Below are 23,756 nucleotides of genomic sequence, written 5' to 3' on the forward strand. Positions count from 1 at the left end.
CACTTTAGTCAGGTTGATCAACTTTGTCTCCCATGTTCAACATTGTATACTGAATTTTGCAAGCATGGGCTGGTTGAATATGGCCTGGACTCTGTTGTGAACTGCCAAAGGACTGTGCTAATTGATGGAATTCACCGCCCGCCATTAGGACATATGACCTATTTATCTGGCATTGTATTGGCATTGTAATTCATATACCACATTACTCAATTGTGTATTAGGCGGCACATCTTTTTGGCTTAACGGCAGCATCCTGTTAATAGAAAATGCCACTGCTGGGTTCTCTACCTCTGCCTACCGTGACTGGCCAATATATACATTGCGATTCCTATAGCTCCACCCGCTATAAGATTGACCTTGTTGACAATCTCATAAATAAGATCCAAGCCATTTGTCTAACATTAGATGTGATTCCATGATTGAACAGCGCTTGCTGAATAATCCCAAGTGTGCTTGGAATTACACTGACAACCAATTTAAGCTGATAAGTCAGACTTGCAATGTGACTCACTTGTCCTTGTACTTGCATATATTTATCCGCAGGGACCTGTCCTCTACAGACAAAATTTACATATACAGGCATTGCACCCTTTTTTGAATTAAACAAAAGCATGGGGGACTTGTGGTGCAGTGGGAAGCATCCCTGTCTCTGATCCAGAAGCTTTGAGTTTGATTCACCCCAGGACCTGATGGCCAAAGAAGATGCGTTCATAACACGGTCAAACAGGTTGAGTGTGCGAGCCTGTAATTCCTTCCAAACATGCCAATGGTTGGCGGTAAGAACGGGAGAGATGGCTGGTCAGGCATGCTTCATGTGGAGTCGTATCCCTCAAACTACAAGCCCTTGGCGACAGACTGATGAACTGTTCTGGAAATTACTAGCTATGGAAACAGATGGAAGTCAGAGTCACAGAGGTTTACAACATGGAAACAGGCCCTTCGGCCCAACTTGACAATGCCGCCCTTTTTTTTAAAAAACCCCTAAGCTAGTCCCAATTGCCTGCATTTGGCCCATGTCCCTCTATACCCATCTTACCCATGTAACTGTCTAAATGCCTTTTAAAAGACAAAATTGTACCCACCTCTACTACTGCCTCTGGCAGCTTGTTCCAGACACTCACCACCCTGTGTGTGAAAAAATTGCCCCTCTGGACCCCTTGGTATCTCTCCCCTCTCACCTTAAACCAATGCCCTCTAGTTTTAGACTGCTCTACCTTTGGGAAAAGGTATTGACTATCTAGCTGATCTGTGCCCCTCATTATTTTATAGACCTCCATAAGATCACCCCTATGCCTCCTACACTCCAGGGAAAAAAGTGCCAGTCTATCCAGCCTCTCCTTATAACTCAAACCATCAAGTCCCGGTAGCATCCTAGTAAATCTTATCTGCACTCTTTTTAGTTTAATAGTATCCTTTCTATAATAGGGTGAACAGAACTGCACACAGTATTCCAAGTGTGGCCTTACCAATGTCTTGTACAATATCAACAAGACATCCCAACTCCTGTATTCAATGTTCTGACCAATGAAACCAAGCATGCTGAATGCCTTCTTCACTCTGTCCAGAACAGATGCAAAAATGCCTTGATGCACTGCTAGATGCGAGAAGAGAATTGGAATTGAAATGGGGGACAGTAGTTCCCTGGTTGAGGCTTTGCCCTGAAGAATGCACCAATCAGAATCAATTTGCCAAACAACGAGCATCCTTTTCTCATACAGTATAAATTGTTGCTCACTTTGAAATTTAGCATTTTTGTATCTGTTCTGATAAGTGCAAGATGAAAAATGTCAACCCATGTCTCAGTTCAGCAATACTCAAGTTCTGTAATACTAAGCGACTGAATACAATAATATAATTGAACTGTTCTTGATGTCTTTGTGTTGTGTTACAAGTGAAAAAAATGAGCATGTGGAAAGAGCAGTAGAGTACTTAGACTTAGCAATTCCGAATAATGTTCTGATCCAATTATCTGTTTTTAAATTTCAGGGAGTCCAGGTGCCAAAACACAGCTTTCTGGATATTTTCCCCAACGTATATTGTAGACCACCAAAAGACGTACTTGAACAGGAAGTAAAGAGATCTGATAATCCGGCGTGCAATGACATTGATCCTCTTGTGGATGATGAAGAATTTCAGAGTGAGACATTTCAAAGGCCATATCAGTATCTCAGAAGATTCAAAAACCAAGAAGACTTAGATACCTTTAGTTACCAGGAGGGAATTATTGAAGGCAGCCATGTGGAGTGCCTGCAGCTGTTTTTTATCTACTGTGGAATGATGGATCCATCTTGGTCTGAACTGCGGAATTTTGCTTGCTTCCTTAACCTGCAGCTGAAGGACTGTGAAACCTCTGCGTTTTGTGACTTTAATTTTATCAGAGATACTCTGCGAGGATTCAAAACTTTTGTTGTTAATTTCATGATTTTGATGGCCAAAGATTTTGCAACACCGTCTCTAAGTATCTCAGACCAGAGCCCAGGAAGGGACGCCATTAACCTAGAGGGTGTTAAAGAAGAAGATCTTGCACCATTTCTTGTAAGAAAAAAGTGGGAATCGGAACCGCATCCGTACATTTTTTTTAACGATGACCATACATCAATGACTTTTATTGGTTTCCACCTCCAAGAAAATCGCCAAGGTGGGATTGATGCTATAAACCCATCAAATGGCAATATTATTAAACCAAATATCATGACCCCTGAGCTGCACCGAGGTTTAGTCCTCCAGAGAGTCCCATTCAACACCGATTTTGACCAGCTTCCACGTAGTGAAAAGATTGAGCGCCTTTGCACTGTATTGGGCATTCAGTGGCCAATGGACCCTGATGAAACCTATGAACTCACCACGGATAATATTTTAAAAATCCTTGCGATTCACATGCGTTTTAGGTGTGGCATTCCCGTGATTATCATGGGCGAAACTGGCTGCGGCAAGACCAGGCTGATCAAGTTTTTGTGTGAGCTGCGGAAAGCTGGTGCCAACACTGAGAACATGAAACTAGTGAAAGTTCACGGGGGAACAACTGCAGACATGATCTATTCAAAAATTAAGGATGCAGAAGCTCTTGCCATATGTAACAAGGAAAATTTTGACTTTGACACCATTCTATTTTTCGATGAGGCCAATACAACTGAAGCTGTTAGCTGCATTAAGGAAGTTCTTTGTGATCAGATGATTGAAGGGGAACCTTTAACTCTCAGTACAGGTTTGCAGATAATAGCAGCCTGCAATCCCTATAGAAAACATACAGATGAAATGATAAAGCGTTTAGAGTCAGCTGGGCTAGGCTACCGTGTTCGAGCAGATGATACGGAAGATAAACTGGGATCTATTCCTTTGCGGCAACTTGTTTACCGTGTACAAGCTTTGCCACCAAGTATGATACCATTAGTGTGGGATTTTGGGCAACTTAATGATGCCACTGAGAGGATGTACATCCAGCAAATTGTTCAAAGGCTGACTCAGTCCATTTCGGTTCCCTCTACCAATATTAAATGCATAGTGGATGTTTTGTCAGCTTCACAACATTTCATGAGACACCAGCAAGATGAGTGCAGTTTTGTCAGCCTTCGCGATGTGGAGAGGTGCATGAAAGTGTTTGTTTGGTTTTACAAGCATCACCAGATGCTGATGAACAAGTTGAACCAATTCTTACAAGATAAACCCAATAGGAATGCATCCCTTGCATTGAGCAATGATGTTATCTGGTGCTTCGTGTTGGCGCTCGGAGTTTGTTATCATGCATGTTTGGAAAAGAAGAACGCATATCGGAAAGTCATCTGCCGACATCTCCCAGTACCGTTCAGTAATCCTGCCAAATTTTTGGAGCAACTCGTACTCCTTCAAGATCTTCTGTTGAGTGGTGCACCCTTGCGAGATACGATTGCAAAAAATGCAGCTTTGAAGGAAAATGTTTTCATGATGGTCATTTGTATTGAACTTAAAATCCCACTGTTCCTAGTTGGAAAGCCTGGCAGTTCGAAGTCCCTTGCAAAAACAATTGTGGCAGATGCCATGCAGGGTCAAGCAGCTCATTCTGACTTGTATAAAGACCTAAAGCAGATTCATCTAGTGTCATTTCAGTGCAGTCCTCATTCCACGCCTGAGGGAATCATTAATACGTTTAAGCAGTGTGCACGCTTCCAAGAAGGGAAGAACCTTGACGAGTATGTTTCAGTCGTTGTCTTGGATGAAATTGGCCTCGCTGAAGATTCTCCAAAAATGCCACTGAAAACCCTTCATCCACTTCTGGAAGATGGATGTATCGATGATGACCCCCTGAAACACAAAAAAGTTGGCTTCATTGGAATATCCAACTGGGCTCTGGATCCTGCTAAAATGAATAGAGGAATTTTTGTGTCACGAGGGGATCCTGACAAAAAGGAACTGATTGAAAGTGCCAAAGGGATCTGTTCTTCTGATGATATGATACAGAAGAAGGTGCTTGGTTTGTTTGTGAGCTTTGCAGAAGCTTATCTAGCTATTTGCAAAAAGCAAAGCAAAGAGTTTTTTGGACTCCGTGACTATTACAGCTTAATAAAAATGGTCTTTTCGCTTTCAAAAATCACCAAATCAGAACCAACCCCAGAGCAGCTAGTGGAGATTGTGCTGTGTAATTTTAGTGGAAGCGATGATGTTGATGTTATGGACATTTTCAAGTCTGTACTCAAGAATGCCTCCCGTGATAGCATCGACACATTGAAACTGATCTGTCGCAACATCTATGCCGATTCTCGTGACAGCGAATGTCGGTACTTGCTCATTCTAACCAAAAACTATGCAGCTCTTCAAATACTTCAGCAGATGTTTTTCTCCAGAAAGCAGCAGCCTGAGATAATCTTTGGGTCCAGTTTTCCCAAAGATCAAGAATATACTCAGATTTGCAGAAACATCAACCGTGTAAAGATTTGCATGGAAACCGGACAGACGGTTGTTCTGTTAAATCTACAGAATCTTTACGAAAGTCTTTATGATGCGTTGAATCAATATTACGTCTACCTTGGAGGACAGAAGTATGTGGATTTGGGTTTGGGGACTCATAGAGTCAAATGCAGAGTCCACCCAGATTTTAGACTGATAGTTATAGAGGAGAAGGAGGTGGTCTACAATGAGTTTCCAATTCCACTTATCAATAGGCTCGAGAAGCATTATCTTGATATCAACACGGTTCTTGATAAAGATCAAAGGGATATTGTAAAACACCTGAAGCAATGGGTGCAAACTTTCACAGCAGTCAAACCCAGAAATGTTTCAAGCCATGGAAGGCAGCAGCAATACAGTCCATCTGATGTATTTGTGGGCTATCACTCTGACACCTGTGCATCGATTGTTTCACAAATAACTCAAAGGTTGAAGCAGACTGAAGGTTCTTGGGAGGAAATTCTCAGAGAAGCACAGTGGGTGTTATTGAACTGTGCCACCCCAGATTCTGTGGTCCGTTTAACCAGTTCTGAACTTCCTGCATATCATGCTGACATGGTCATGCAGAAGTACTTTGCAGACCAGCATCACGATTCCCTGGCAGATTTCATCCATTCTCACACCAAATCCAGAGTTCAACATTGGGCAGTTTTCACTGAGGTAAGCAACATGTAATGATAAACATATGCTATGCTATCGCAATAGCTTAGAAATATGTCAAATATTGGATTACAGTCTCTTAGTCTATCTATATAGAAAATTCCCCTTATCACTTGATTGATTGTAGATTGATTTCTCAGGCAGGCTTAAACATTTGAATCCTTTTAATATATTGGGATTTAATCCTTGTATACAAGTGATCTTTTAAATTAAATGTCTTTATATAATGCTTGAGGTTTCTGTTTACCTACCTTTAACTGTAGTCATGTTGGCAATTTGGTATAAAGTTGCAATTTCAGTCTTGTCTAGTAAGGCCACAGCTGGTGTTAAAAGTACAGAAATCTACGTTGTAATTGTCGGTTTTTTATTGGGACACAGTTGTGATGTTCACTGTATTCTCATCTGCAGTTAACGAACTGTTTATTCTTTGTTTCAGGTTACAACTTACTCACGGCTTCTAACAGCTTCTGACATTGAATTTTTGCAAAGAGAAGTGAGTGAGAGTATTCAGACTGTCTTCTGTTTCTCGCTGCAGCAATTTGACACAGAACATTCGTTTCTGAAGAAAATAAGGTTTGTTTTCAGCTGGTACTCGCATGTTAAATTGTTTAACTGTTACCTGCTAATTAATAATTGCCTTCAATGAGTGCCAGCAGCAAATGGCCATTTTTTTGCCAGTGTCACAAAGCACAAGTTGTATTCTGAAGATATTGAGCTTTTAAATTTAGTCCAGGTATTGCTTTTTTATTACAATAATTTAAATTACCAGTTTTCTTGTTAGGATAGGGTCTTTAGAATGCAAAAATGCCCTATAGACCAATAGGAATAGAACATTCATCCAATCAGACCCGTTGTACTATTTTAGTTATAGCAAATCTAATTTTTTAAATCAAAATTCCCTTGCCCTAAGCAACCTTAATCTTCTATTGTCTTCCCGGATCTAGTGGTGCACTAAGGCAGACTTTTGTATGTTTCCATATCTAGTAATTCCCAGAACAGGATGCTAGTCTGTCACCAGAGGGCTTACAGAGGGCTTACCGCCAGCCATTGGCTTGTTTTTAAGAATTTACAGGTTGACATTTTCAACCTGCTTGAACTCATTACGAATGCACCTCCTTGGCCATCGTGTCCTGGGGTAGGACTCAAACCCAGAGCTTCTGGCTCAGAGGCAAGGACACTACCTACTGCGCCACAAGATCTCCTAGTACCCTTAAATAATTATTCCCCTTTTAAACACCTCAGTCGATATTCACCTTAATATGGAATGGATTCCAAATTATCAGAATCATATTCTTTCAAAAGTTGTTTTTAACTGGCTTGGTTTGATTTTTAAGATACCGGTTGTGATTCTCTGTCTCTTGCTCAAAACATGACATGAAGTTATCTTTCACTGTTATTGCAATATCTACTTGTAACCCTGTATGCCAATAATTCACACCTGTATCCCCCCTCTACAGTCAAAACTTGTATGAAATCTATTATTATCTTTTAAAAATGAAATAATAATTGTTTTGCTGTTTGGTGAATCGATGTAATGTACAGAGTACCTCAAAATATCATATTTCTGATGAATAAGCAAGCATTAAAAACATGTCCTAAAATATTTGGTGATAGCTAAATGACTGCCTGCTCTTTACTTCTTATAGGCTGTTACCGGGATCAGTTGTAATCAAAGTTTTCCCCCCTCATTTCTCTGGTAGATAATAAAGGTCCTACCACAAAAAATAGTATAGGTCACCAGTTAACTGATGTATTGGTCCAAGGGGAGCTCTCCTTCATTCTTGCTTCCTTGTTGTTCAAATGTAAGCAAAATGGGGACCTAGTTAAATGTCCTGAATTATTTTCTTTGTGTCTAGGCACTGTGTTGATTCCAGCCAAGGAAACAAAATCTTGCTTGTACAAACAGACTTTGAAAACAGTTCACAAAGTGCAAATTTGATTGCTTCTGCAAAGTGAGTATCATCCCTGCTCTCTATCCTCACTGTTACTCTCCTTATTTTTCTTCCTTTGGTATGAATTAAAAGAGCATCAATCTAGTTATGGGCTCTTCTGTTCTGTAGCATTGTTACTACATTTGCAAAGCAATACAACTTCCTTTCTTGAAGATTAACGTATACCTTTTTATATTTTAATGAATGAGTGAAAAGTCCCTAAATTCTAATTTGCTAAAATCATCATGCAGTGATGACACACAACTACATTGATCTTTATGGAGTGTCTTAAAGGAAGGAGGGGGGAGAAGATGGACTTGGAGACCAGAGCATGGGCCTAGGCAGCTGTGGTACAATAAAGGGAATGAGAATATACAAGAAGAGAAGAAAGGAACAGAGTTCAGGCTATATTTAAGGCTAGAGGAATTTACAGAGATGGGGAGGGGGTGAGATCGTGGAGAGAATCAAACACAGAATAATATCAAAAACCGAAAATGCAGGAAAATCTCAGCAGGTCTGACAGCATCTATGGAGAGAGAATAAAGCCAACGTTTCGAGTCTGACCCTTTGTCAGAGCTAAGAACAAAGAAAATCAGAAAAGATTTGTACTAGGAGGGTGCGGCGGAGGGGGGGGGGCCTCATAGTATAAATCTCTTCTGATTTTCTTTGTATATAGAAAGCTAATCCCATGACTGCTGGTAATGTTGCCTTTTCTAATTGAAGAAGCAAAGGGGGATACGGTTAAGGCAGGAAACAATATCCTTGCTGGAGATACTCTGACTATGATCAAGTGGCAAGAGTGGATCCAAGTAAAGGTCGGTGCTACTGATCTGGACAATGCAAGGCATTGGAAGAAACTGGTATAGTCAACCATGTAAAGGGTCAAGGAGAATGAAACAGGCTCATGCACCTTAATTGTTAAAGTTGTCATTGTGGGGACAGAAACAACGGGAAAGAATTAAACATGGAGTTTATTTGGAAAAATGGACATGGGTTTGGAAAGTGACAGCAGGTTCAAGAACTTTGGAGAGAAAAGTTTAGAGATTAGATGGTAGTTTGCAAGGAGAGTGCGGTTGAAGATTTGTTTTTGATGATGCTGGTTTCGACTGGAAGAGCGGAAAATCAATCGCAATGTCTGCTAGCACAAGAACCACCAAAAGAAATTAGCATGTTAATAGTGAATGGAATTTGCAGAGCGGTGGATCTCATGGACAAGATCTGCTCAGAGAATGTATGAGAGAAGACTGGGGAGAAATGAGAGACAACTATGGATGGCTGTCATATTGAGTTGAGACAGGAAGAGAGCTCAAATGACCAAAAGTTGGAGTGTGCGCTAACCTGCTTGGTTTTGTCCCAAGAGACTTTTTAGTACAAATTTGGCCACGGTAAGTAACTCATTTAGTGAGGAATGACCGAGATGTCAACAGTACTAACCTGCGACACAGCCCACAGTTTAATTCTGTTTCCGAATTTCATCAAAATTTGGTCATAGAAATCTTCTTTATTAAAATTGATTTAGTAATGGGAACTCGGATTTTCTTCCTGAGTGTGTATCATGTAATACAATCACGTGGTTGCCTGGTACTGAATACTGGGATTATGTATTGCTGGGAGTGCAGTTAATATTTTGCAGGTGCAGCCACTACATATCTGTGCAGAGATGATCTCATAATTTAAAGTTTCTTTATTAGTCACAAGTAAGGCTTACATTAACCTTGGAATAAAGTTACTGTGAAATTCCCCCAGTCGCCACACTCCGGCGCCTGTTCAGGTCAATGCACCTAACCAGCACGTCTTTCGGACCGTGGGAGGAAACCGGAGCACCCGGAGGAAACCCATGCAGACACGGGGAGAACGTGCAAACTCCACACAGACAGTAACCCAAGAAATTCTAGATTTCAAGAACAATCATTTAACTAGAAAATTGGCACATTGATATCAAAATCATTGCATGCACGCAAACAAGAAATTTTAATGAATGAAAGATTACTCAGTTTGTACCTGTTATAATACAACCTGTTATAACACAATACCCTGCTCTTTTGGTAGGTATTCAACTATAAATGAAATCAATCAAAACAAAAGTAATGATTGGACAGTCTATGTGTATTTCATCATTAAATTACCAAGAATGGAAGGTGGATCAACATACGTAGGATTTCATGGAGGTAAAGAAATTGGATTATTTTCCCACAGTTTGATTTTTTTTTTCCTTCATGCGTTTATAATTCCTGGTTTGAAGTGACATTACTGGTGAGTCTGCATCCAATTATTTACAATATCTTGTGCTAATGCCATCAATTCTTATTGAATTATTTTATTTGGAACATTATTGTAGCAAGTTTTAAAACAGGGGCTTGGCTAGATTGTTAAACCAGAGGCTCTTAATCCAATTACCATGATTTGCCCTATAAAATATCCACGAGTGCTTCTTTAAAAGATCTTTAGACAAGATCTTCAAGAATGCGGTGGAGAATTGCTCCACTCGACCAACAACTGTGATGTTCACAGATCATCGAGTCCACCATTCCTGCACCATTGCTCTTCCCTCATATGATGTGGCAATGCCGGCGTTGGACTGGGGTGGGCACAGTAAGAAGTCTCACAGCACCAGGTTAAAGTCCAACAGGTTTATTTGGTATCACGAGCTTTCAGAGCACTGCTCCTTCATCAGGTGAGTGATGAAGGAGCTGTGCTCCGAAAACTCATGCTACCAAATAAACCTGTTGGACTTTAACCTGGTGTTGTGAGATTTCTTATTGTGCCCTTCCCTCGTATGGTAAACTGCTCTTTTACTTTTCCCAAAGGGAGACATTTGGCAGGATTGGGAGGTGGAGGAAGAGTTGCCCATCCTTTTATAGAAAATGTTGCAAATGGTTGCTTAATATATCAGTTGGATTGACTCATTGTATAAGCAAAGTTTAAAGTTTATTTATTAGTGTCACAAGTAGGCTCACATTAACACTGCAATGAAGTTACTGTAAAAAAAACCCTAGTCGCCACACTCTGGCACCTGTTCAGGTACACGGAGGGTGGAATTCTACTGGCACGTCCACCCAAGATTCATATGATCCCCGCCTGAGGCCAACGGAGAATGCCGTTCTCTGAGCCTCACCCGTTCCCAGAATCGGGGCGGGCGTGGGGTAAACTTCCGGCCTGAGGGAGAATTTAGCATCGCCAATGCACCTAACCAGCATGTCTTTTGGACTGTGGGAGGAAACTGGAGCACCCAGAGGAAACACGCACACACAGGGAGAACGTGCAGACGCCGCACAGACAGTGACCCAAGCTGGGAATCAAACCCGGGTCCCTCGCGCTGTGAGGAGTTTTGTTCAACAATGGCAGATTGTTGATGCAGATAAGTGAGTTTATTCTAAAAAGCAATAGTTCCAGTTACTCTTGAACCACTAAGTTTAGGTAACCAGATGGAATTTAACCCTGAAAAGTGTGAGGTGGTACACTTTGGAAGGAGTAATTTGACAAGAAAGCATTTAATGAACGGCACGACACTAGGAAGTTCTGTGGAACAAAGGGACCTTGGCGTGTTTGTCCATACATCTCTGAAGGTGGAAGGGCATGTCAGTGGGATGGTGAAAAAGGCATATGGGACACTTGCCTTTATCAATTGAGACATAGATCACAAAGCAAGGAAGTCATGTTGGAGTTGCATAGAACTTTGGTGAGGCCACAGCTAGAGTACTGTGTGCAGTTCTGATTGCTACGTTATAGGAAGGATGTGATTACACTGGAGAGGGTGCAGAGGAGATTCACCAGGATGCTGCCTGGGTGGGAACATTTAAGATATGAAGAGAGGTTGGATAGGCTTGGCTTATTTTTGTTGGAGCAGAGAAGATTGAGGGGCGACATGATTGAGGTGTACAAGATTGAGGGGCATGGACAGAGTGGATAAAGAGCAGCTGTTCCCCTTAGTTGAAGGTTCAGTCACAAAGGGACCCAAGTTCAAGATGAGGGACAGGAAGTTTGGGGAAAACCTTTTTTTAACCAGAGGGTGGTGACAGTCTGGAATGCACTGCCTGGGAGGATGGGAATGGTGAGTTGCCTCACATCCTTTAAAAAGTATGTGGATGAGCACTTGGCATGACGTAACAATCCTCGAACAGTATGTTACAGAACCTACGAGGGAGCGAGTTATCTTGGATCTGGCCCTGTGTAATGAGACAGGTAAAATTAATGATCATCTTGTGAGGGATCCTCTTGGAATGAGTGATCACAATATGGTTGAATTTCTAATACAAATGGAGGGTGAGAAAGTAGGGTCCCAACCAGTGTCCTCTGCTTGAACAAAGGGGTGTACAATAGGATGAGGGCAGAATTGGCTAATGTAGACTGGGAGCGCAGACTAGTTGGTAGAACAGCTGAGCAACAGTGGTGGATTTTTAAGGAGATTTTTCTCAGTACTCAGCAAACATATATTCCTGTGATAAAGAAGGAATGTAAGAAAAGGGATTACCAGCCGTGGATAACTAAGGAAATAAAGGAGAGTATTAAATTAAAAACTGATGCGTACAGAGTGGCCAAAACTAGTGGGGAATTAGAAGATTGGGAAAGCTTTAAAAAACAAAAAGAACTACTAAGAAAGCGATAAAGAAAGGAAAGATAGATTATGAAACTAAACTAGCACAAAATATAAAAACTGATAGTAAAAGTTTTTACAAATATATAAAAAGGAAAAGAGTAGCTAAAGTAAATGTTGGGCCCTTAGAAGACGAGAAGGGGGATTTAATAATGGGAAATGAGGAAATGGCTGAGGCCTTAAGCAAGTTTTTTGTGTCGGTCTTCACGGTAGAGGACACAAATAGCTTACCGAAAATTGACGGTCGTGGGACTGTAGGGGGTGAGGTCCTTAAAACGATTACTATTACTAAAGAGGTAGTGCTTGGTAGGCTAATGGGACTAAAGGTAGACAAGTCCCTGAGCCCGGATGTAATGCATCCCAGGGTACTGAAAGAAATGGCAGAAGTAATAGCAGATGCGTTGGTTGTAATTTATCAAAATTCGCTGGACTCTGGGGAAGTGCCGGCTGATTGGAAAACAGCTAATGTGACGCCACTGTTTAAAAAAGGAGGTAGACAAAAGGCGGGTAACTACAGGCCGGTTAGCTTAACGTCCGTAGTTGGGAAATTGCTGGAATCCATCATCAAAGAAGAAATAGCAGGACACCTGGAAAAAAATGGTTCGATCAAGCAGGCGCAGCATGGATTCATGAAGGGAAAGTCGTGTTTGATGAATTTACTGGATTTTTATGAAGATGTAATGAGTGCAGTTGACAGAGGGGAACCGGTGGATGTGGTGTTTTTAGATTTCCAGAAGGCGTTCGATAAGGTGCCTCACAAAAGGTTGCTGCAGAAGATTAGGTCACACGGAGTTGGGGGTAAAGTGTTAGCGTGAATTGAGGATTGGCAATTGTAATGGAAAATTTTAACATAAAGAACAAAACAGACCACAGGTCAGGATGGCCAAGCTTGGGCTAGTTCGATAAGGAGGAACTAAAATGGTTAAAACTCAAGGTTGAGCAGCTGCACAAGGGGGCGGTTGAGAAACAGCAGGAGCGAGCAGAATGATTGAAACTGGCTGAATGAGGAAGATAAGGAAAATACAGCAAAGGAAGAAAAACAACTCCCTAATACAGAATGGAAAAGTATTGATATTGTATTAGCTCATTACTGCATGTGTGTCAGTGTAGCCAGGTTCGCAGTAGAATAGGTATAAAGACTGTCGTTTGCTGTACTCAGGCGCGCCTTCCCCCACACTCTCTGAAGTGGCTGGAGGAACGCGACCTCTGCAGTGTAAAATAAACGTTGTTCCTATCCATGACTGACTGTCTCTGAATCCTATTTTTCCACCACACTATCTAACAGGAAGCAGAGTTGGAATAAATGGGTGCTTTTCTGGTTGGCAGTTGGTGACTAGTGGCGTGCCGCAGGAATCGGTGCTGGGGCCTCAACTGTTTACCATATACATAGACGATCTGGAGGAGGGGACCGAATGTAGAGTAACAAAAGTTTGCGGATGACACACATGAGTGGGAAAGCGAATTGCGTGGAGGATGCGGAAAGTCTGAAGAGAGATTTGGATAGGCTAAGTGAGTGGGCGAGGATCTGGCAGATGGAGTATAACGTTGACAAGTGTGAGGTTATCCACTTCGGAAGGAATAATAGTAAAATGGACTATTATTTAAATGGTGAAAAATTACAACATGCTACTGTGCAGAGGGAACTGGGGGTCCTTGTGCATGAATTGCAAAAACTCAGTTTGCAGGTGCAGCAGGTGATCAAGAAGGCAAATGGAATGTTGGCCTTTATCGTGAAGGGGATGGAGTATAAAAGCAGGGAGGTCTTGCTGCAATTGTACAAGGTACTGGTGAGGCCGCAACTGGAGTACTGTGTGCAATTTTGGTCCCCTTATTTGCGGAAGGATATATTCGCCTTGGAGGAAGTACAGAGAAGGTTCACCAGGTTGATACCAGAGATGAGAGGGTTAGCTTATGAGGAGAGATTGAGTAGATTGGGTCTGTACTCGTTGGAGTTTAGAAGGCTGAGGGGAGATCTTATAGAGACATATAAGATAATGAAGGGGCTAGACGGGGTAGAGGTAGAGAGATTCTTTCCACCTTAGAAAGGAAACAAGAACTAGAGGACACAGCCTCAAAATAAGGGGGAGTCAGTTTAGAACAGAGTTGAGGAGGAACAACTTCTCTCAGAGGGTAGTGAATCTCTGGAATTCTCTGCCCATTGAAGCAGTGGAGGCTACCTTGTTAAAGGTAGATAGATTTCTGATCAATAAGTGAATTAAGGGTTATGGGGAGCAGCGGGTAAGTGGAACTAAACCACTATCAGATCAGCCATGATCTTATTGAATGGCAGGGTAGGCTCGAGGGGCTAGATGGCCGACTCCTGCTCCTATTTCTTACATTCTTATTTAAGGCTATGGACCAAGTGCTGGGATTAGGTGGGAGGTTAGGTGTTTTATACATGTCGGCACAGAAAGGCCTCTTATGCACTGTATGATTCTAAATGATTCATAATGATATCCTCGTAAGCTATTACAACATCCAATGGCTACTTTGAAATTATAAATTATGAAAAGTGATTCAGGGTTTATGTGCATTCTGTACTTTGCTTATGTAACATTTAATCAAAATGCAGCCCCGTCATTTGATGTGAAAGTAAATAGCAGTAAGTCATGACGATAAAATTTCTATCTCTTATTAGACCCGTGGCAGTCTGTTCATATTGATGACCTCAGGAAGTCGAAAGAAATGGTTGCAAATGTGACTGCTTTCAGAGGTGTTACGATTAGCCAGCTGTTTGGCAAAGAGCCAAGGGAGCCTGAACGTATGTATTTTATCATTTCCATGTGCTTTTCTAGACATTCTTTAGATATCTGCAACATGATCTTAATGAACATTTAATTGATTTAAAAAAAATTTTTTTTAAAGTTGAGTAGTTGCAAAAAATTTGAAAACTTGTGATTGGTTGATTTGCTTTTAGCAGAAACCTGGCACAACTTTCTGACACATCTCGTGCTGTTCCCATCCGGTAAACACTTGACCAGGGTAGGGATTGGATATTTTCAAATTAAAAACCCTGGATCTAGGCAGTTATTTCAGGATATGAGCAACTTTGGGGAAAATACCTTAAAAATGACACCAGTTCTATTCAGGGGTAATTAATTATTAGATAATTGAATGTTCTGTCAATAATTTGAACTATTTATCGAACCCAGATAAAAGTATCCAAAAATTGGAAGTCTTCCAGTTCGATAGATTTAGTGAATTATATAGTTAGAATTTGTGTTTCCTCCACCCCACCCCCACCCCCACCCACACACACACACACACACACACACACATTGTTTTGGACCTATGCTATATTCTGTCCGTCGACCATAAGGGTGAGCAGGTGACCCGCAACCCTATTTATGTTGTTCCTGTCTTGTAATCTCCCTTTTCTATCTGAGAGATGTACCTTTTCTTTTTCTGCTTTTTATTCCGTCTTGTTTTAAAGGGAGCCACAGGAATTCTGTTGTTAGTTGTTTAATTGATTGACCGTTTACTAATTATGGCTTTTTGAAAATAAAATTAATATACTTAACAGCTTTCTGTTTGTATCCCAGCCATGATTGTAGACCAGGAGGTGAAGACTGAAGAGCCTATCGCTGAATCGCCTTTTGTAAGTGTTTGCTCATTCATTTTGAATCCTTTGCCTCTTGAATCTGCTACTGGCAGTACCTGCAGTGCCATATGTGTTCAGCGTCTGAAAATCTTGAAATTAAGCATTAAGAACAAGTTTTGGTAGGTTTGAGTTGGCATTTCAAAATGCCAAAGAAAAATAAAGATAGCGATACAATTAGTTCAAACATCTCAGGATAGTGGTTCCTTTGCTGCTCTGGTGAATAGAAGTGTAGTTGTTTCTGTGTTGTTGGTGATTAGCAATTCATAATTATGCTTTATTGTTGTTGAACTGCACACATTTTGTAGCTAGTAATATATATTTAAAACTTGGATCATTTACAAACTGGTTTCAAATGTTAACTTGTTTCTTTAAAAAGGATAATGAAAAGGTGCTGGATACAACCTCCCTCATAAGGAGCTGTGTGCAGTCTGCTGTTAGCATGCTGAGGGACCTGCACCAAGGTTCTAGTCGCAGCACTACACGAGTAGAGGTCCTGCTTTCGCTGTTAACCGAAGACGTTGAGTTAAAAGGTTTGCTAACTATTTTACATTGATCAAAGTATTATGTCTAAAAGTAGCCATTTACAAATTACACTCATCGTATTAAGCTTCTGCCCATTGTGGTGGAAAAATAGGATTCAGAGACAGTCAGTCATGGATAGGAACAACGTTTATTTCACTCTGCAGAGGTCGCGTTCCTCCAGCCACTTCAGAGAGTGTGAGGGAAGGCGCGCCTGAGTACAGCAAACGACAGTCTTTATACCTATTCTACTGCTAGCCTGGCTACCCAGATGCACATGCAGTAATGAGCTAATACAATATCAGTACTTTTCCATTCTGTATTGGGGAGTTGTTTTTCTTTGCTGTATTTTCCTTATCTTCCTCATTCAGCCAGTTTCAATCATTCTGCTCGCTCCTGCTGTTTCTCAACCGCCCCCTTGTGCAGCTGCTCAACCTTGAGTTTTAACCATTTTAGTTCCTCCTTATCGAACTAGCCCAAGCTTGGCCATCCTGACCTGTGGTCTGCTTTGTTCTTTATGTTAAAATTTTCCATTACACCATCCATCCAAGTTCCTTGCAGCTGTGAGATTGTCATACACAGGTCGATGTTGATCATGAAATATCACTAGAAGTGGTAAGCTGAAACAGCAATTGGGTCTTAGGCTTTTTCAATAACTAGGATTGCTTAACCTGTTTAAGTATAGATCACAGCTTAAAGCATTTCATAAAATCCTGCAGTGCAGAAGAAGGCCATTTGGCCTGTTCCGACCACAATCCCACCCAGGCCCTATCTCCATAACCCCATGCATTTACCCTAGCTAGTCCTCTTAACACTAATAGCAATTTAGCATGGCCAATCCACCTAGCCTGCACATCTTTGGACTGTGGGAGGAAACCGGAGTACCCGCAGGAAACCCATGCAGATACGGGGAGGACATGCAAACTCCGCACAGACAGCGACAGAAGCCGGGAATCGAACCTGGTCCCTGGCGCTGTGAGGCAGCAGTGCATTTCAGGCAGGCAGATTCTTATTTCAGTATTTTGGATGTTGATCAATAACTCTTCAAACTGATTCTTAGATAATTATCTCATACACATTATTTACCGTGTGTTTATTGCAAAAATGGACAGCATGTCTATGTTAATGATTGGAAGATATTTGTGCCGTTCAGAAGAATGACTTCTCAGTGGATTCACCAAACTCTACCCATTTTCTCATTTAGCTTCATTTCTGGCAATGATGAAACAAAAGCTACATTCTCTTCTGCTGAAACGAGATGAGGAATCTCTCAATGCAACTGAGTGGATGGTGCGGGAAGCCTCAAACCTTGAAGCACTTCAGGAAGGTGGTACCTTCAGGTACGTCTAAATTGGTGGTTCCTCCTGTGGAGATCTGAAAACATAATTTTTAAAATGCAAAATAAATAATTGTTGAAGATTCACTTTGTAAAAACAAAAATTCTCAAAGAAATTAAAAATTTACTGGTGGTCAGGTACTGCATTTTAGTCAGTTACGAACAATTTATATTTGTGGTCTCAGCAGGCATGTACTGGAATAATTAAGTAATGCACAATGGCTTGCCCACAAAAAATACATGCATGAAACAAAATGTTGTTAATTTCATGTATAAAATTAAAGTACACTCGTGCTAACCTTAACTGCAGGATGCCTAGCTGAACTCATCCTGGAGGACACAGTGGAATGCAGGTCCAATAAATTGACCTGTATTATACATAGTAAATTCATCAATCCTGTTCTATTGTAGCGCTGCACTGAGAGAGTGTAGGTTGATAAAACAACACCACTGTATTGTTAATGTCAATTCTTTAACAATAATTGCTGCATCTCTGAGCATGACTTTCCTCTGGGTGCAAACGATGAGCAAGTTTTAGCCTCGCGTCACATGTAATTTTCAGAAGCTTTCCCACTTCTTAACTTTTTGTAATTTTGCTTATCACCAGACTGTCTTTCATTTTTGTCTGATTTCCATCACAATTTCATCTCTCTTAACAGCACCCACATCATTGGGCTTCAACTTCAGGTTAACATGAATGAACTATGAGAACATGTGATGGATTGCTCATTTTCAATGTAGGGAGAATGGGTAGGAGCTATGTTTCTCTCCGAACATTCACAAGATTATACCACATCTGTTGTGAAGTCCAAGCAATGAGGCAATCTGCGACAAAGAATCTTTTGCTTCCTGGCTTGGGAGTCTAATGAGACTTTAACTTACTCATTGCACAAATGCTTTTGGGTCACCGTGCCACTTTACATTGGCATTAACTTGTGATGTTATAAAATTATCGTCCATCCTCCCAATAATCTATAAACTTGTAAAACACCAGATTGGCTTCACTTATCAACTCCTTCTCGACTTATCTTTGCTATGCCAACATTAAGGGCATTTAAATGGTCATTGGGTAAACATATGGATGATATTGGAATAGTGTAGGTTAGATGGGCTTCCGATTGGTTTCACAGGTCGGCGCAACATCGAGGGCCGAAGGGCCTGTACTGCGCTGTAATATTCTGTGTTCTATGCTTCACAGTCTCTGTGCTGACTTGCACAATGGGCCTTGGTTTTTCACCTCTTTTTTAAAAAAATGCTTCTTATTTTACAGGCACACACTTTGGAAACGAGTTCAAAAAGTAGTGACACCTTTCCTGGCACAGATTATCTCTATCATAGACCGGGACTGTAACCTAAACTTGTTAATTGACGATTCTCCTGCATTTGTACAAAAACTTTGGATGGACATTTTTAGTGACCCCAACCTGCTGCATGTTCCTTACGACAGAAGTACCTTCAGGTAGGTGTTTTAACCCGTACAGTGGTGTTCTATATAAAGGCTGCTCATTGACCTGTGACATAATGCTTATTAAATATAGCTCCCTCCCTCCTTCATATTGAACAAGTGCAGCACCTTTTATCTATAATGGATTAATGCTTCATATGGTGTACTGGATTTCCCACTGCTAAATAGAGTAGAATAGTTCTTTATCTTCCTAGTGCTTGCTGGTCTTAACTGTCAAGTTTCAGATCAGCTGGGTGGCAGGGGTTTGCCATTGTATTTCTCTCTCAATGAATGTTGTGCAGAGCCTAGGTTCTTTGTATAAGAAAGAGGAGCTTAGCACTACAGCTCTTAAACTGAAAGGTTACAAACCTACATTAGTAGGGGCACAAAAGAAGGTTCACTGCCTAACCTGTCAGTTGATGTACAATTACTTTTATCAGAGGCAGACATGAATAACCAACAAATAAAAAACTGCTGCAAAAGGACTTCATGCATTCCTATGGGAATTTGTCTCCAGCTCGTGAATTGCATTTTGCGGTCCGGTTCCAAAAATGTTAAATTGGGCTGATGCCAAGCATTCTGGAACACTGGTTTCTGACTATTTGATGTAGTGAGATGCAGGTGCAATGTCTTTACTGACGTATGTGACCCCGCCCCCTTGGCACTGCCTGATGATCAGTGGGCAGTGCCCCCAGGCATTGCCACTGTGCCCCTTGGCAGTGCCAGGCGACCAGGCTGGCAATGTTCAAGAGACATTCCCACCCACCCCCCCTTCCCCCCCACCGGACCTCCTGGGGGGCCTCAATGGCCTCCCTTCACTCCAGTGAGGTCAGGCTGCCAGCTCCCTGTTAGTGGGGAACTGTTATAAACACCGCTGGAGTGGGGCTTCAGTCCTGGGCCGGCTAATAAGATTAAAATGTTCATTTAAATATTTAAAGCAGCTCCGTGCTGATTTCTGGCATGGATCTGATGCTGCCGGAAATCCGGGGCCCGGACGCCCGGAGACTGTGGTGTCCACCAGGAAGACCGCTAAATGGCGTCCGGTTATGCCTCCCGGCCCACTGCACTGGGAGGCTGAGGGGTGACCTTATAGAGGTCTGTAAAATAATGAGGGGCACAGATCAGCTAGATAGTCAATATATTTTCCCAAAGGTAGGGGAGTCTAAAACTAGAGGGCATGGGTTTAAGGTGAGAGGGGAGAGATATGAAAGTGTCCAGAGGGGCAATTTTTTCAGAGGGTGGTGAGTGTTTGGAACAAGCTGCCAGAGGTAGTAGTAGAGGTGGGTAAAATTTTGTCTCTTAAAAAGCATTTAGATCGTTACATGGGTACAATGTGTATAGAGGGATATGGGCCAAATGCGGGCAATAGGGATTAACTTAGGGGTTTTGTTTTTTAAAAAAAGGACGGCATGGACAAGTTGGGCTGAAGGGCCTGTTTCCATGCTGTAAACCTCTATGACTCTATGACCACAGGCTTCCAGAGTAGCACCCATCCCCACACTTCTGATCTTTTTATCTGCCAGGTGAAAAGTTAAATTGTGCCATAAAATTGTCTGCACTTTCCCTATAATCTTTGAGGAAAATGTTTATTTTTGTTTTGTCAGCTTACAATCTGAAATTGTTGTCCACAACTACATGAAGATGGACATATTGCCAATTTTCAATACGCTGCCTTTCAGTGGGAGAATAAAAGACTTCCTGGATGAGTTGTGGATTCAGACCCAGTACATGGAAGGTATTTGATAACTGTGTTCGCAAGGAGAATTAAATGAAATTAAATATTTATACCAATGCTACGATTTGATTAAACAGAGCCAATTGGTAGGAGGTCCAAACAAAATACTGCAGTACTTCAGACTGGAAATAGACATGAAGTATCATAGGATAATGAGAGGATGTATAAGTTTTATATGAAACCATTATTTATTTAAATCTACACTTGCTACTGCTTCAGCTGCCGGGAAAGAGTAAAATCAGATCCAGACATGCGATGTGGCAGGCAGAGCATGAAGTTAGCCCATGTTTATTGACATTGATTTTTCCATCTTCCCTGTGAGCTCTGTTCCATTCTCCCCAAAGTGACGCATTTGAGAATTGACCGGGCTGTGTAAGGAAACACAACATCTCTTACTACTTCAGTGAGCATTGCTTTGGAATTGCAACCAAACAACATCTCTCTTTAGCCCTATTGATATCTTGAATCCAGCCTTGGCAGAGGCTGAACGATTGCAGAATCACATAAAACATTTGCCCAATCACCCTTTTTGCATACCCTTTCTGTGGATCAAAAACTGTCCAACCCATTAAACCAATTACTGGCTTGCAACCAAAACCCTATTATCCAAGTACAAAAGTGCCCCACACACAATGTTTACTTGCTTGGGTTTCAATCCCATGACTGTCTTACATCATTTATTATTTTAACCATTGGCTCCTTATCAGTTTGTTTGTTCCTACACCAGAAAATATATTTTTGTACCGAGCAGACATTGCGGGGTCTGATTCTCCCTCAAAAAATTCGAAGTGTCAAATTTGTGTGAAAACTGGAGTAAATCGCGCTGTTTTTTCAATTGGAGTTCAGAGAAGAATTTCCCACAGTGTATGCACGGCAGAGTGCAGTATCGAAAATCACGCAAAAAATCAGCAGGCTGGAGAGGCGGTAGCATAGTGCTGAGCGGGCCATTGCGCATGCGCCGATCTGTCAGCGCCGAGATCGCCGCATATGCAGTGGCCCCTCTCTGCTGGCCTCCCGATCGCTGGCCAGCCTCGCGATCCTCGCATTGCTGGCCCTCCACTATTTCCCCCCCCTTGGGCAGTGCCAAGGTGGCAATGTTCAGGGGACACCCTGAGTACGTTTTTAGATACCATGATACCACACATCAGCCACCTGCTCTTTCTGTTTAATACTATTATCTCAGTGCAATTTCTGCAAAATACATTTTCATTAGACAGCAGTTGTAAATTTTTTGAGTTAATTTATTGTTGTCAGGTACAGTGAAAAGTGTTGCTCTTATAGAGACAAAGCATTCCGTTCATAGAGTACATAGGGGAAGAAAAAGGAGAGGGTGCAGAACATAGGGGTGATTCTCCCATTCCGCTACACTACAAAAGTAGTGCAGCGGGCCAGGCGACTCTAGCAGAGGCTGCTTCGCGGGCTCCCCGCTGGACCTCCGCACGTCTCTTGCAGTCGGATTTCCAGCGCTGTCAGCTCTGCATTGGAAATCGGCATGGAGCTGCATAATGTATGCAGACCCTCATTTTAATACAATTTGAATATCATTAGCGGGTCTGGGACTGAAGTCTCTGGGCCCGCTTGCTCCCCACCACCACGCCAGGAATATTTCACTCTAACAGGGTTTAGTATAGCTCCGCACTTGCGGGAAGCTGGCGGCCTGACCCCGCTGGAATGGGGGAGGGGGGGGGGGGCAATTGAGGCCCCCTAGAGGGTCGAGTGCCAGGGGAGATAGCCGCTGGGCATTGCCACCTTGGCAGAGCGAGCCTGAGCCCCGGCACTTTTTCCCAACGAAACAAGGTGGAAGAGAGTATGTCCGGGGTGTGTGGGGTCTTTGATTATGCTGGTTGCTTTGCCGAGGCAGCGGGAAGTGTAGCTGGGAATCTTGAAATTATTGCACAAAATTAATAATTGCCTGTTCTAATTCCCAAACTCCTAAACAGGACAAACTGAGCAAAAGATGAATGAAATATTTAACAAAACTGCATTTGGAAAGTACCTCTCGAATGTGGGTGCTGAGAGGAAACACAATTTTTTCTCGAGGTATTTGGATGATTTCCTACTGATGACCATGAGCATTTCATGTGAATCTGAGTTTCAGGTAAGATATTTCAGTCCAGGTGATAACTTAGATGTTTCAAATTGGGAAAGTACTTGCACATAACTATTCATAATGAGATAGACCTTTACCATTCGGACAGACCAGAGAAGAAAATCAAGCGGGATCTCAGCCAAATTTCTCTTGTGTGCTCTGCTGGGCTAATAAACTGAAAAACTACCCTAATTTTTCAAATAATCTATATTGTGGGTGCATAATGTGTAGTGATAGTAAAATGCAAGGCTTCGTAATTAAAATTCAAAAACCGAACACAATGGACCGTACCTTCCGAGCTCCCCAGCGTCCGATTGGGTGGGTACTCCGGGAGGTGCACTGGGGAATCCCTCTTGGAACTTCCCAGACAAGAGTTTGCACAGCAGTTGTCCTGGGCTGGGATCATCGACACGTGCCCAAATGATGGGAGTGCTGGTCAAGTGTTTCTGATTGTCTCCACGATGGCTTCCCCCATTAGCGTTCAGTTGAAAGTAAGTCCCTCACAAACATTAAAAGTTAACCCTCTCACTTTTTATGCCTGAACAGGGTCTCAAAAATTCAACATTCACATTAGTATATTTGGTAATTCATGTTGTATGATTTACTGTACAGCTCCGCCAGAGAAATATTTATTAAATATGTTGTCCTACTTGCTAAACTTGTTGAACTTTTTTTGCATGTTTAATTTAGTTCCTTCGAGGAGCACTGATGTCCTGTGTAAATGAACTGAAAATGAAATATGGCATTGAAGATCCTGTCTCTCTACTTTGGGTGCACTTTGCATATCAACACTTCAAAAATCGTCTGCAAAATTTTTCACACATTGTCGCAGTGCATCCTCACGTCCTGCAGCTTCTACAGAAGATGGAGAATGAAATTCAGAGAGCAGAAAACAGTGAGATGGTGAGTATGCTGAACAACATTTCC

At 41.8% G+C, this 23,756-nt stretch overlaps 1 protein-coding gene across 1 annotated transcript in view; it reads left to right on the plus strand.

The window, feature by feature from the left end:
• rnf213b (ring finger protein 213b) overlaps positions 1-23,756 on the plus strand; it is a 163,557-nt gene that overhangs the window by 93,784 nt on the left and 46,017 nt on the right. The window contains exons 29-40 of the mRNA XM_078225711.1: positions 1,987-5,580; positions 6,017-6,153; positions 7,437-7,532; positions 9,561-9,679; positions 14,744-14,866; positions 15,648-15,703; positions 16,083-16,236; positions 17,430-17,565; positions 18,832-19,020; positions 20,610-20,740; positions 22,681-22,838; positions 23,520-23,732. Coding sequence (XP_078081837.1) covers positions 1,987-5,580; positions 6,017-6,153; positions 7,437-7,532; positions 9,561-9,679; positions 14,744-14,866; positions 15,648-15,703; positions 16,083-16,236; positions 17,430-17,565; positions 18,832-19,020; positions 20,610-20,740; positions 22,681-22,838; positions 23,520-23,732 — 5,106 coding nt within the window. The remainder of the gene's footprint in view (positions 1-1,986; positions 5,581-6,016; positions 6,154-7,436; positions 7,533-9,560; positions 9,680-14,743; positions 14,867-15,647; positions 15,704-16,082; positions 16,237-17,429; positions 17,566-18,831; positions 19,021-20,609; positions 20,741-22,680; positions 22,839-23,519; positions 23,733-23,756) is intronic.

This window comes from Mustelus asterias, chromosome 12 (genome assembly GCF_964213995.1).
Source record: "Mustelus asterias chromosome 12, sMusAst1.hap1.1, whole genome shotgun sequence".
In the NCBI taxonomy this organism is placed as follows: Eukaryota; Metazoa; Chordata; class Chondrichthyes; order Carcharhiniformes; family Triakidae; genus Mustelus; species Mustelus asterias.